Consider the following 14,019-nt stretch of genomic DNA (forward strand, 5'->3'; position numbering starts at 1 on the left):
CTCCTAGTTTCGACGGTTTATTTTAATTTGATGGCTTGAGGGCAGTTTTGCTCCTCGACACTGGCGCGGTGAACTTTTCTCTTTTTTAAAACGGTTTTCTTCAGCTTAGCTAATTTGGGGGAAATATCTTTCTCTAAAATATTTTTTTATTAAATTATGTTTGACTTTGATGCAACATTATTTATTCCCTATCTCCTTCCTTGATATTAAGCTAGTCATTTGGCCTATTTGTGTCCATTTAATGACACCTTTAGAGGGCAGCAGTGTTAAAGTACGTTGATGGAGGCAAAAAGCAACGTTCAAGAAAACAACTGAGCTCTGTATGAAGAACCTTAAAATAAGTCATTTGCTCAAGGCAGAGTCGGACAAAAAAGGTCTGAAAGGGCTTGGATACAAAATCAGGAGGTTAAATGAGTGGGCCTGAAATCAACAACAAACATCTACAAAATATAAAAAGTAACTGAATAGTGAAGCATCGACGTACGCATTTGGCGTAAACCTGTTTACGTGGTCAAGAAAAGGGCTCAACCCGACTTACTCATCAGGAAAGATGAGAAACTTTCTCAAAAGATTATATACTATGTATTGACTCCATCAGACACACTCGATGTCTCCTATACTGACAGACGATGAGACAACACATTTTACAGAGCCTGTATTTAAGCAATCTACATGACTTTATTATATCTACAAGCAAATCCAATCCTTGTTCATCTTCCTTGTCGTCTTAACCACTTAATCTCTTATGGGGTCATGTGGAGGGTCACAATGGGTGAAGGCAGGTCCACCCCTGGGTGAGTCGCCAGTTCATCTCATATGAGGAGTTGTGGGTTCAGTACCTTGGATTATTATATATCCATCCTTTTTTGTATATTCTCTATTCTATCCCAATTTTATTTTTTTCTGCGTGCTTTTGCTGTTGTTGCACTGTAAGTTTCCCCGTGTGGGACAAATAAAGGATCTGAATCTGAATTGCTCGAGGGTACCTTGACATTGCTCTAAAGGTGTTCTGGCACCTTCCCCTATAGAACGCCTTCCATGTTTAGTCTACACTCGACCTGAGAATCTTCCAGTTCCCAACAGACTGAGGTCTTACCGGCCTGGTCCTTGTTGACAGTTTCTTTTAAAATAATCATAATTTATTGTACAATATTGAGTTCCTCCTAATAAAGATATTATGAATGAGACTAGAGGAATCAGTACATTTCTCCTAGTCATGAACATTAAACCTAAATGCACAAACCACTGCTGCTTGAACCAACAGCAGCATGGATGTAACCTGAATTACTTGTTACCGTTTTGTTACTTTGTTTATCTGAGAGAAATAAACACAGGTCATATTTGAATCTAAATTATTATTATTATTATAATTATTATTATTAGAACACAAAGGAGACAAATGTAGTAGTGAAAGTTAGAATCCCTCTTTATTTTGGACAAACAAGGATCACAGATGTATGAAATAGCCACAAGGCATTCAGGTAGAAGAAAGCAGCCTGTGAGCCGTCTCAAAGTCAGAAAGTCAGAGTACAAAGTCAGAAAATCAACAGCAAATATAAGAGAACTCTTTTAATTAGAGCTAAAAGTTTAGTGAAACAGTTCCTCCACCTTTTCCATTAAACATACGGCAGCTTTTCCTTTACCTGCAAACATTTCATGTCACAGCAACACATCAGTTTCCCAGCTGTTGAAACTTTCTGCAAGCTTTTACAGTAAACACCCACACAGAACCCTGGCAGAACAATCCATTTAATAGCATATTGTAAAAGAAAAGCATTGTGTACTCCACTAGAGGCTGTCGCTAATCTACACTGCTCACAGACCTACTTTCCTCAGTTCTTTATCATCTGTAGTCGATATTATTGAAGCGGGAGGAGAATAACCACAAGACAGCGGACAGCATTAAATAAGGTCTGCAGAAAACTGTCTGGTATCACGGACTTAATAGAAAAACAACACTGAATAAACAAAAGTAACAGCTCTGCTGCTTCCTGCAGTTCCAACACTCTGCAATTCCTGATCATATTTTAAGTCATTTTAATAATACTGTCAAAGCTGGAATCAGGAAAGCACAGCGAACGTAACGGGCAACAATTCGTATCGGGTTTATTAAGGAGCTACTGGCTTAGAAATGTTGCTGTAAGGAAGTGAGATTGACAGCAAATGTAAGTTAGTGTAGTAAAACACAAGGAAATTCAGAGGTAGAAAAGAAGGTCCTGGTCTGTTGTATTCCAAGTGTTTTTAAAAAGTAAACTACGAGACTCTCCAGTCATTCAATTCCTCTCCCAAGAAGTAAAGAAATTACAGGTTATGTTCTTAAGAATACTGAAAACATTCCATGGGATTAAGGTAGAATCTGTGGGGTAAATGGTTTGGACAATAAATACATTAATAGTGGAGTGTTTTGGGGGTTCTCGGTAAACATGAGGACATTAGTGGACTCAAAGGCTCACGCTGTCCACAACATTGGAGTGAAGGTAAAAGAGCTGGTATGAAACATTAGTACAAGCTAAGAAAATCAAAGTTCTCAGCTGGGACATCTAGCACGTGTGTCAGAGTGGGGTCACAGTAAAAGGGTTTTGATGGACATCAAAATTATGCTCTAAAATAGGTTTCAAAAAGCAGTCCATGCTTTTTCATGTTAGAGTCAAAGGCACATCCTCGTCTTCTTCGGCTTGTGGTCGTCATTCAGGAGCTCTATACTGCGATAGAGAACAGAAAGACAAAATTTACCAGAGCTGTAGATCAGTGTTTGTGTATTTACACCTTCAGTGCTGGAATACGGACATGAAAAAGAGTGTGTCCTCAGTGTGCCTACATCTAGACTACCAAAATGACAATAATAGAGGACTCAGTACCTTCAGTGGAGCTACTGCATTTGCATCCTAAGAAGACGCCTCTTATCCTGAGGACCAGAGTTTAGAATCCACATTAGACTGAGAAAAAGCACTCTAGACCACACGTGTATGGACAGTCAAATCTGGCCCACAGGACCAATAATAAAAGTGAAGAAATGATGAAAGATGCTGCTTTTCCCCCCCTTTTCTCCACTCGTGCATTGTGAAATTAAGAGTGGTGCACAAGACCCACTCTTGCTGTTAAATTACTCTCTGTAATTTCTATATACCGGTATCTTGACTGGAAAGGTTCTCAGTCATCCAGGTTCTGGTAATTCTGGTAGATGAATCATTGCAACTGGAACGTATGGGTTCCATAGGGTTGTTATGATTCAACTACCAGAATTCTATATCTCTTATATGAAAAATATCAGGGACATTTGGAGTTTAGGTTATTTATGGATTATTATATTATTTTAGTACTGTTCTCTACTTGAGCCCAAACTGTGCTGTCTGTGGCCCCTGTTCTACAGTATATCATAGCAGGGGTAAGGTAGAGAAAACCCTCCATACACACATTCACAGTCAGGTGGGACCCTGTTCATATATTTACACTAATGAACGTGCACGAATGTAGCCAGCCAATCAGGAGCAGCTCAGTCCCTGAGATAAGGTCCGCCCCAGTACAAGATCACAGCACATTTTAAAGCAGATCTGTCTGTGGGCACGTGACAAATAGCATCTGTAAGTTCTGAGTTGGCAAATTGGTCACCCAGCCATGCAGAACAGCATCTCGGCTCCAGTTCAGAATTCTAAACACTGGACTGTTTTTGTCAGCAGTAGGAGGAACAAAGAATCTGGGTTTTAGGTCTAAATGACGCCACTGGCTTGTCTGAGCTCCCTAAATCGGTATTTTCTACAATCACGCAGGTAAAATGAGGAAAAAAGGGAAAAGAGCATTTTTTGATTACTTTTGATGTGTGCTGCTGTCGTCACATTGAGAACATACTTGTTTTCTTAGAAAAGAAAACCGGTCTTATATTTATGTTCACAGAATGTCAATGTAAGATTTCACGAGAAATCAAATCATTAAAAGCAAGTCCGGTACCTCTGAAGCAGGGACATCATCTGGGGCTGGGATGATTCTACCGGTCATGGTTCCCACTCCCAGTACTTTGGGTTTCTTTTCTGTTTTAGGTTTTCCTTCCAGAACCACCACTATGTACTCTTTCTTCGGCTCTCCCGCTGTGGTTTCTACACAAACTGGATCATTCAATGTAGGGTCAACACCTTCTGTGTTGGGGGCTGTTGCATCAGGTGTCACTAGCAACACTTCAGCATTTGATGAAACCTCTGCTGACACCTTGATATCTTCACCCTCTCCTCCAACTAATCCCAGGGATTCTTCAACCAATACACCCGATTCAGATGCATGGGTTTCAACAACCTCTGCAGCACAAACATCTGGGACAAAACATTCTTGAGATTCTTGAACAACTGGCTCAGCTTCTTCAGGGACAAGTGCAGCTTCAGAAACGGATTCAGCTTCAGCTGGAACTGAAGGTGCATCTTCAGCCACTGGCTCAGCTTCAGCTTCTACTGGAGCAGGTGCATCTTCAGCCACTGGCTCAGCTTCTACTGGAGCAGGTGCATCTTCAGCCACTGGCTCAGCTTCAGCTTCTACTGGAGCAGGTACATCTTCAGCCACTGGCTCAGCTTCAGCTTCTACTGGAGCAGGTACATCTTCAGCCACTGGCTCAGCTTCAGCTTCTACTGGAGCAGGTGCATCTTCAGCCACTGGCTCAGCTTCAGCTTCTACTGGAGCAGGTACATCTTCAGCCACTGGCTCAGCTTCAGCTTCTACTGGAGCAGGTACATCTTCAGCCACTGGCTCAGCTTCAGCTTCTACTCGAGCAGGCGCATCTGCAGCCACTGGCTCAGCTTCAGCTTCTACTCGAGCAGGCGCATCTTCAGCCACTGGCTCAGCTTCAGCTTCTACTGGAGCAGGCGCATCTGTAGCCACTGGCTCAGCTTCAGCTTCTACTGGAGCAGGCGCATCTGCAGCCACTGGCTCAGCTTCTACTGGAGCAGGTGCATCTTCAGCCACTGGCTCAGCTTCTACTGGAGCAGGTGCATCTTCAGCCACTGGCTCAGCTTCAGCTTCTACTGGAACAGGTGCATCTTCAGCCACTGGCTCAGCTTCAGCTTCTACTGGACCAGGTGCATCTTCAGCCACTGGCTCAGCTTCAGCTTCTACTGGAGCAGGTACATCTTCAGCCACTGGCTCAGCTTCAGCTTCTACTGGAGCAGGGGCATCTTCAGCCACTGGCTCAGCTTCAGCTTCTACTGGAGCAGGTGCGTCTTCAGCCACTGGCTCAGCTTCTACTCGAGCAGGCGCATCTTCAGCCACTGGCTCAGCTTCAGTTTCTACTGGAGCAGGTACATCTTCAGCCACTGGCTCAGCTTCAGTTTCTACTGGAGCAGGTACATCTTCAGCCACTGGCTCAGCTTCAGCTTCTACTGGAGAAGGTGCATCTTCAGCCACTGGCTCAGCTTCTACAGGGGCAGGCATGTCTTCAACTGCTGCAGATTCTTCCTCTTCTATTGGTTTAGAAGCATCATCACGTGGTGCAATTTCTTCTGGAGGTTTTGCTTCAGGAGATGCAAGGATCTCATGCGCATCATCTTCCTTTTCATCAAGTATCTTTGGAATCTCAAGAGTAGAAGCAGCTGCCAACAGCACTGCAAATACAGCACAACAAAATCTGATGCATGTTATCCACACAAACCTGCACAAGTGTTTGGAGTAACTAAGATATTTCTTAATTGTCCAAAATGTATGTGTTTAAAACATGTTATGGTGGTCCATTCTCAAACCTGCGATTCCACTCTAGCTGACTCTACCTAGAGGCCTGTTACACCTGATGACCTTAAAGGCACCATGAAGACCCTCTTCATTAGCACGGCCGTACTTCTTGAACCTTCATTCCTCATCATCAAATGTATGTAGAGCGTATATGTGTGATGACAAGCAGGTGCAAAAAAGACTTCTATAAAACCAGGAATATTTCCCCAGAAATTAATGAATGTCAGACACTAGTAAAGTCGTGCTGTCTGTGCTCAAGTGCAAAAAAAACCAAAAACGCAGAGCCCTCACTTATAAAAATCAAAGATCCAGAGATGGATCCATAACATACAACGAAAGAAAAGTGACGAAATGTGATACAGAGCCTGGCAGAGTGTGTTCCAGTGTATTGGGATTTAAAGATTGGCTTTTAATACGGAATCAGTGTTGGGCAGTGAAAATATCATTAAGTTTCATTTCAGACAAATTAAAAAGAGATCAGTAAACCTTTTACGATTTGATAAAAAGCTTTATTGTATAACTCTCTTAATTTCCGTTAGCTGTTGACAGTGCTCATTATCGACTTAGAAGCAAAATAATGTTTGCATCCTTTGGTCTGATTAGCTTGTCTGGCCTTTCTGACAGCCTCACAGTAGCATTTACAGCATTAGCAGCAGGTACAGAGGATGCACACGATATTGAGACCATCTAATTTTGCTCTATATAACAGATGTATGACACTTGAAGGAGTAACGCCATCTACAAAGGTTGATATCAATAAATGTGGTTTTTGTCAAATCTAAAAAAAAAAAAAAAAATTGCATTAGGGCTGCATAACAAAAATATTACAACACCAGAGATTTTGTTTGGGGTTTTTTCTGTCTTTCTGAATGATTGTGTTCTCAGCAGTTTGTATCAACTTTTGTGTTCGTATCCTGAGAGCTGGCATTTCATATATTTAAAACTGTAAAAGATGCATTGCATAAATACCTTGCTGCCACTGGAGAATCCTGGTTTGTTCTCAACATCTAGAACCTGCTTAAAAGATAGCGTGGCAGTTTCCCCAACAACTGTTGGCCACATTACAATGTAAACCAGTATAGATGCATATATACACGCACACACAGGGATGTACACTGCACACCAAGTCATTCTAAAGAGAAAAGTGGTTGACCTGCACACAGTGCTGTCGTTCAAACCCACACAAATAAATAATGAGGAACAGAAGAGGTGTAAAAGATGTTACCAAGGTCTTTTAGGTCTTTTTTTGAATCTCACAGGTAAAATTAAAGTGGTTTATGGGGATAGATGTGTCTATCATCGTGTTTGCCTGGACATGTTTTCGCATATGTAAATGTGTGGAACCTCAGGCCTCTGTAGCACCTGCCTCCTCTTCAGATGAAGAGGTCATACCGTTGTGTTCAGGCTCCTCTGCAGCAACGGTCTGGGCAGCCTCTTCCACCGTTTCAGCCACTTCAGCCACTTCTTCTGCCACCGTCTCCACTTCCTGGGCCGCCTCAGCAACCTCCTCGGCCGCCTCGGCAACAACCTCAGCAGCTTCTGCGACTGCCTCAGCAATGGCCTCCACTATAGCCTCTGCCTCACCATCAGAGGCAGCAGGAGCTTCCTCTTCAACAACAGCGACCTCTTCAGTGGCCTCCTCTGCTGCTGCCTCCTCCTCCTCACCTGGACCACAAGGAGAACACATTAGAACACCATGGACCAGGCCTGTTTAATAAAAAGCTTCAATGAACGAACTCAACACTTTGAACAGAAAAAGCTACATACAGCAAACCACATTTTTAGTACCTTTAAGCACAGATAAAACACATAGGTAGCATCTTTACAACACAAAGAGCATGCAAATAAAGACAGGCACAACAAGACAACTTGACAGCTGAGGGGAACAGGGGAGGTACAGGAGTGCAGGAAAGGAGGGGTAAAGTGGAAAGTGGGTTCTTACCATCAAAAAAAACAAGCTATGGTTTATCTGGACCTCTGACAGAGATAGACACTGGAAAACCTGCATGTGTATATTTTTATTAGCACATTCTACAACTATTATTCACACACACACACATGCTGTTTCTGATGTATCAATAGGTTCCAGGAATCCTCTGACTGTGACAGAATAGTGTGACGATTGAAAATGAGATTAAAAAACAAATGATCTCCTGGACTTTCAATTTGAATCAACCAAGGACGAAACATAGTTTATGCATTTATTGGTACTTGACAGTAAAATTAATAGCAGGAATTTTGCTTTCAAAAATATATTAATTCTTATTTGATGCTGTGTTACAGGGCTGAGATCAAATTTATCTTCCAATTTTACTGTAATGTGGCAACCTATAGACCTTAAAACCAGACAAGCAATTTAAAAGGCAGCATTTGCCAGGGAGTCAATTTTTATACCAAAATGTCAGGACTCAAAATGTTTTTACCATCATATTCTCACTGACCATAAATGCAGAACTTGTGAATATTGTTAATAGAATAATGTCCTTATCCAGATACTGTTCAACAGGTTGACCAACTACAACATCTGACCAAAGCAGACCACTGAACATCCAAACAGTAATTTAAAAAGTATATGTATTAACAGAGTAATTTGTTTTGGTAAAATTGTCCATTTATCTGCATACACACAGTTAGCTGCAAGTGGAAAATAAAAGAAGAAACAAAGTCCTTAACAGAAATGTCCAGAGGCTCTGCTTTTCTGATTTAGCAGTAGAGTAGAGGAGGAAAGGAGGAGAGGAGGACAGGGGGGTTTGTTTTCCTGCTCAGATCCAAAGTGTCCAATATCCATGTGGCCACAGAGGACCTTAGCTTTAGCATTATGCTGAAAAGAGTAAAGACAGAGAATTAGAGCAAAAGGAGTTCAGCTTTTTAGATACAGCTACATCTGTAGAACAGTGGTGTAACATAAGCTAAGGCCAAGTTCAGACTTCACACCTTTCATAGCAGAATAAAAGCACAAATGGCCAGAGTTGCTGTCCATTCCAGCCCCAGCAAAACTTGCAAAATTCCGATATTTAGTACGAAACCTTTTTTTTTTTTTTTTTTTTTTTTTAAATCGACAAAATATAGTTTTCTTCTTTACAGCCCCGACATAAATTTGTCACAGTTACATCTGTGTTGTTGCTGATGTCCTCCGATGGTCTCCACTGAAGTGTGGGCAAATGCACTACAGGTGGTGGATTGCTGTGATACACATTTCTATATCAGATGTAACCTTCCCTGCATGTACATATTTATTTCACTTTTTCTCTTAATGTTGCATCTGAGAGTTTGGGGATATTGTATCTCGGTGGCACAGGTGTACTTCTATTCCAAAAACAGCTTAATCTGCTAGCATTTATGAACAATTCCCCAAATTTCACCACTGTTTCCTCATATTTACTGCAACAAAATGTCCTGACACAAATATAAGTGCAATTATACCAAAAAGAAATATATGAAGGACTTAAATTCATCCACTTAACAATGCAACTAAAAGTCGTGTAGTTTGAACCAGGCTTAATATTAATGAGAGCGTACAGCAGATAAAGTAATGCTAATGAGCAGTTAGAGCTCTATGAGTAGCAGCATCATTGGAATTAGAGGGGTCGCTTGTCTGGCCATCTTGCCAGAAGAGGCCTTTTTAAATGTGTTTGAAAAAAAACAATTGCAACACAACAATCTTATTTAAAGCCGAGCCTTTAAATAAGCAAGGGAAGGAGTGATTTAAAGTTTAGACCATAAAGGTGAAATCGGGAGAGATGAGGTTGACATCACAAAGAGCAGATAGTGAAAAGGAATCATCTGTTGATCCTGCAGAACTGAAATGGTACTATTCATTTTTCAGACACACATTTATGTTGACTAAAATATATACTACCGGCATTTTTATACCGGACAGAATGTTTCCTAATACAATACTCACAAAAACCATGTTAGGAAGCCTAATTTTCTCCACACTTTGCATTTTATCCTTGGCAGAAATAAGAGAAACCTATATCTTGATGTATATATTATAACGATGAACGTATCTTTGTGCCGGATCACTATTAGGCAGCTCTAAAATCTAACTTTTGTGTCCTCTGTGAGGTTAATTTTCTTCCAAATTCCTAATATGAGATTGGTTAAAAACGCTCAGTGATTAGTGTCAGCATGCACTCTGACATACAGTGAATTTGCAGAAACACAGTCAAGCTCTGGGTGACAGATTAGTCCAGTTCAACACATTAGTGTTTCAAACAAGTCTGTGATGAATGAATGAATGACAGTAAATCACTCACCCTCTGCATCATCAGGGCCTGCAAACAAACAGAAATAAATCAGAATTGCAACTTGGATTAAGACTGAAACATTATCTTAGCTCCCTGGAATAAACTGGCATATTCAAAATAAAAGGCGTAATTCTCTTTGGTGGATTGGTGACATACACAAGCTAGTTACTGGACCATGGTATCTCATGTCAACCTTAATCTTTGGTAGTAAATCACTTTTACACACTGCTGTCTTGTTCTTTCTCTCCCTGACGTCGACAAACGAGTTGAGACAACATCAAGGGCATGTGTTCTGTTGCTAGGTTGATATTCCTTCAAGAGCGGAGCTGCACATAGATACAAGCCCATTTTTCACCATAGGATATTTTGACCATTTACCCTGGATTTTGAAAAATCCTTGCACGTTTTCACTGACACGATCCAGGGAAAAGAAACTCTCCCTCAACCCAAAACTTGCCTTGTAACAGAGTACCTAAAATGGTGAGTCGCCCTAGGGAGAATGCGTTATGTGCAAACACGCTTGCAACATTCCACACTTCCAATTACCCACCATATTTAAACCAGCGTGCTTAAATCTTAAGTCTTGGTAAATCCAGTTTTACAAGTCTCCGTTCATTGTGATCACTGGAAGATGATGCAGAAGAAGAGAAGATAAGTGTGTGGGTAACACACACACTACCAGGATTTTATCCCCAACATGTTCCCTTCTCATTAGAGTACATCTGGATGTCCAGGAAATAGAGCTCTTTGTTGGTATGCAGAGACACACTGGACTATTCAATAATATATTCCAGTGGTGGCGACAGAAAACTATCCTACTTCAAAATAATTAAGGGAGAAAAGCCCTTACATTTAAGAGTTTCTTATGTATTATAGAACTTCTTGAAAAGAAAGATGAGCTAATCCATTTCTGTCCAACACTTCGTGGCTTAGATTAAAGCTAAATCCTGCTCTTCAGTATGAAACCAGACACGCATAATCAGGGCTGAATTTGAACGGAAGAAACTGTAAATCTATCAGCAAGGTCTGGAAGCAAACCTTGGGATGAATTCAAGAATTAGAGATGTGCACCCATCATGTAATCCAGTGAGTTATTGGCTCCGGAGCTCGTCACTACGCGGTTAGCTGATGAAGAGCCGTTGTGATTGAGCTCATCACTCTCAGCTTCAGGGCTTATAAATACTTCTTCTAAGTAAATTGTTCTCTCCGACTGAAAATGCAAACTTTAACTGATATTCCCAATATATTATTGTGGCATTAACCTCCACTACTTAGATTCATTTCTGTCGAGTCTTAATGTGACATCATTATTGAGCTTTTTCTTTTATTCACGTAAAATATAAAAACAGCTGGTCAGATTCTCACTTGATCACAACTAGCCTCGCCAAGCTGCTGAAACTGTTGACTTACTCTTTGGTGGCCATGGTTTGGGCGTCCACTCCGTCTTGGGTCTAGCTTGAATTTCAGCAATACGCTCATTGAATCGGGCACCGTCTGAAGTCACGGTGCTGTATGCCTGGAAGGAGATGCAGAAAGTATGACTCATCACTGACTACCTGTTCTCCTGCAATAAATGTATTTTGCATTTCTGACACAGCCAAACACTTTGCACCTTAAATGATTCACTTACATATGAAACGGCACCAACAAAGGCTCCACCGCACAGCAAAGCATAGACGATGTTCTCCCCAGACCCACCAGGAACAGATGACATTGGCCGCCGCTGCACAACTACACAGGAAATTTAAAGAAAGTAGAGTATGTCATCAAGTTACAAATGAACCTGCCCAACACAGGTTGGTGGCTATTGGCCTACGAGTCAAGAATATGCACGTGGGGACTATACATTACTGCTGAACATATATGAAAGTATTGGAAATGAAATCAAAAGTGTATTTCCATTTGTACCTTGACCATATAAGTTGCAGTAATAGACCAACATGTGCAGACCAAGAAAAGCAGTTCCAGTTCTGTGTGAAAGGGATTGGACAGGAAGCAGCCTAAGTCTCTCTACTGGATCACGAAGTCTCTCTACTGGACCACGAAGTCTCTCTACTGGATCACGAAGCCCACTGGGTTTATTTGATAGACTTAGATTGTTAAAAATATGCCTGTCAGCACTTGTTAGATTCCTGAGACCTTTTCCTGCTGACAGCTCTCGCTCCACCTTAAATCAGGTTTGCATGACATGCTGTGATAGAGCTGACAGGTGTCATGCTTGCTATAAAAAAAAGAAGATTGAACCGCCATGTCAAAAAGAGTCTCAAGAATTTGTCATCAATATCATATCAATATCAATATAAAACAAAGACGTTACAGGACAAATAAGGTCTGGGAGCTGCTTCAACTGAGGTCAGATCATCTAGTCCTTCGGGTAGATGTTAAGGAGTTAAAGGGTATAATCCTGTAGGCTGTCAGGCAATAATCCAATTCTTTAGCACCCTGTTATTTATACTGGATAATCAGCTCAAGTCAAAGGTATGGCTCAAAGTAAAACTCTTCCGTTTGTGTTTTCTTCCATTTTTGTAAATTACAGGCTGCATTAGGAAATCTTTGAATTTGACATTCATTTATTTTTAGCCACAATCAGATTTGACTCCAATCCACCATTTTTCCACCGTTTTACCTTCACGGCAACAATGTAAAGGATCATGTTTGCTCTCAGGTATGGGAGTTTAAAGGGTAAAGGCCGGGTTATGTAAAGGTATTTGCGCTTTCAGGTAAATATAACTTTTGAAGATAAAAAACCCCTGAAGGTCAACATGAGATTCATAATGTTAAAACCAAGAGATTATCTGGTAACAAAAACCAGTCGTTTCGATTGTCCGGTGTCTCCATCACTCATGAATGCAACCTTGTGAAGGATGAAGACACTTTGACCAAAACCTGGTGGGCCTGGACTGGAATTTGTGGCGTCTCTTTACGTTCCTTCACGGTCACACCACGTGACCACCAGCGGCAACCATGTTGGCAAACCACGTCATGAAGGTCACAGCATGTCTTTAAACCGGCGGCGTCACGCTCGCTTGTGCGGACGGATTACATCATCCCAACAAATGAATAAACAAACAGATCAGAAAAACAATCATCACCGGGAACCTGATAACTGATGCATTCGGAATTACTCTAATTTGGAATTGATATGAATTATTACCGACAGATGCTGGAATTTTAGAAAATATGAATATGTGCAACGAGGATTGTTTAAATGCTTTACCCTTCAAAAACGCCCATCTGACCTTCACACGTGAAGAGATTCGGATTTTGAATATGTTATGCAGGCAGAAACCGATCTGGGGACAGAATGTACTCTTCCACCGGTCACAGCCAAACAAATGGTATAGACGCAAACCAGCCGCGCACACTTCTCTGGGTACACGGGAGACTCACCATCCAGGGGTAACCTATAGGCTGCCCTCCGTGCCAAGGGCCCACACCTCTGCCAGGCTGCTCTGCAGGAAAACATCGCTGCTGTCTGGGCTTTGCGGTGAGGAATGCTGCAGCTTCAGATCGCTGACGGATCTGGTCGAGCCAGAGAAACGTGCGAGGGGGCGGCGCTAACCTGCCCCGCTATTGCGCAATAGAGGTCACGCATGGGGGGGGGCTCTCCAAGATGTCTCCACCTTTTCATCTGCATGGTGAAATAACGCTTGATCGCTATTCTGGAATACTAGTTTAACATATATATTTAGCCCTGAGCACCTAGTTTCTTTATTCAGTTATTTGCCTAATTTGGTGTAAAAATCATGGAATTATTTTTATCCGGCTATACTGCCAAAAAAACCCCACAAATTTGATTATTTACTTGAAAGAGAATTAATATGGAAAAAGTAATGCATTATAAAAACAGACCAGTGTTTTACATTTAACCGCTGGAACATGGAGCAACATTACTTGGACACAATCTCTTTTTGAAATAAGATAAAATACCAACCTGGCAATGTGTTGCATCTTAAATGTTGTAAAATCTAACCACTGTGTTTGTTGAATATGAAGCCATTCATTTTTATTTTGTCCCACAATTATAACAATGGTAGGATGTAAAATACCCAAAGTGAACAATCAC

The 14,019-nt window shown here is 41.3% G+C and overlaps 1 protein-coding gene across 5 annotated transcripts; it reads right to left on the bottom strand.

The window, feature by feature from the left end:
* Positions 1–1,402: 1,402 nt before the first annotated feature.
* Positions 1,403–13,531, bottom strand: mgarpa (mitochondria localized glutamic acid rich protein a). Of its 5 annotated transcripts, none has more exons than XR_008952189.1 (9): positions 13,344–13,531; positions 11,584–11,684; positions 11,364–11,469; positions 9,958–9,980; positions 7,096–7,366; positions 3,946–5,579; positions 3,809–3,853; positions 2,859–2,905; positions 1,403–2,697 (listed from the first exon to the last, which is right to left on the bottom strand). XR_008952189.1 is itself a non-coding variant. In XM_057043916.1 (8 exons), exons 1-7 carry the CDS (start codon positions 13,417–13,419, stop codon positions 2,870–2,872), a joined length of 2,244 nt encoding a protein of 747 aa, XP_056899896.1. In that variant the 5' UTR covers positions 13,420–13,531; the 3' UTR covers positions 1,403–2,702; positions 2,859–2,869. The 5 variants fall into 5 exon arrangements, 3 of the variants coding, with proteins under 3 accessions (XP_056899896.1, XP_056899895.1, XP_056899894.1); XR_008952188.1 differs by having other exon boundaries at positions 1,403–2,702; XM_057043916.1 differs by lacking the exon at positions 3,809–3,853 and having other exon boundaries at positions 1,403–2,702; positions 7,096–7,368; positions 9,963–9,980.
* Positions 13,532–14,019: the final 488 nt, after the last annotated feature.

This window comes from Takifugu flavidus, chromosome 9, assembly GCF_003711565.1.
Source record: "Takifugu flavidus isolate HTHZ2018 chromosome 9, ASM371156v2, whole genome shotgun sequence".
NCBI lineage: Eukaryota > Metazoa > Chordata > Actinopteri > Tetraodontiformes > Tetraodontidae > Takifugu > Takifugu flavidus.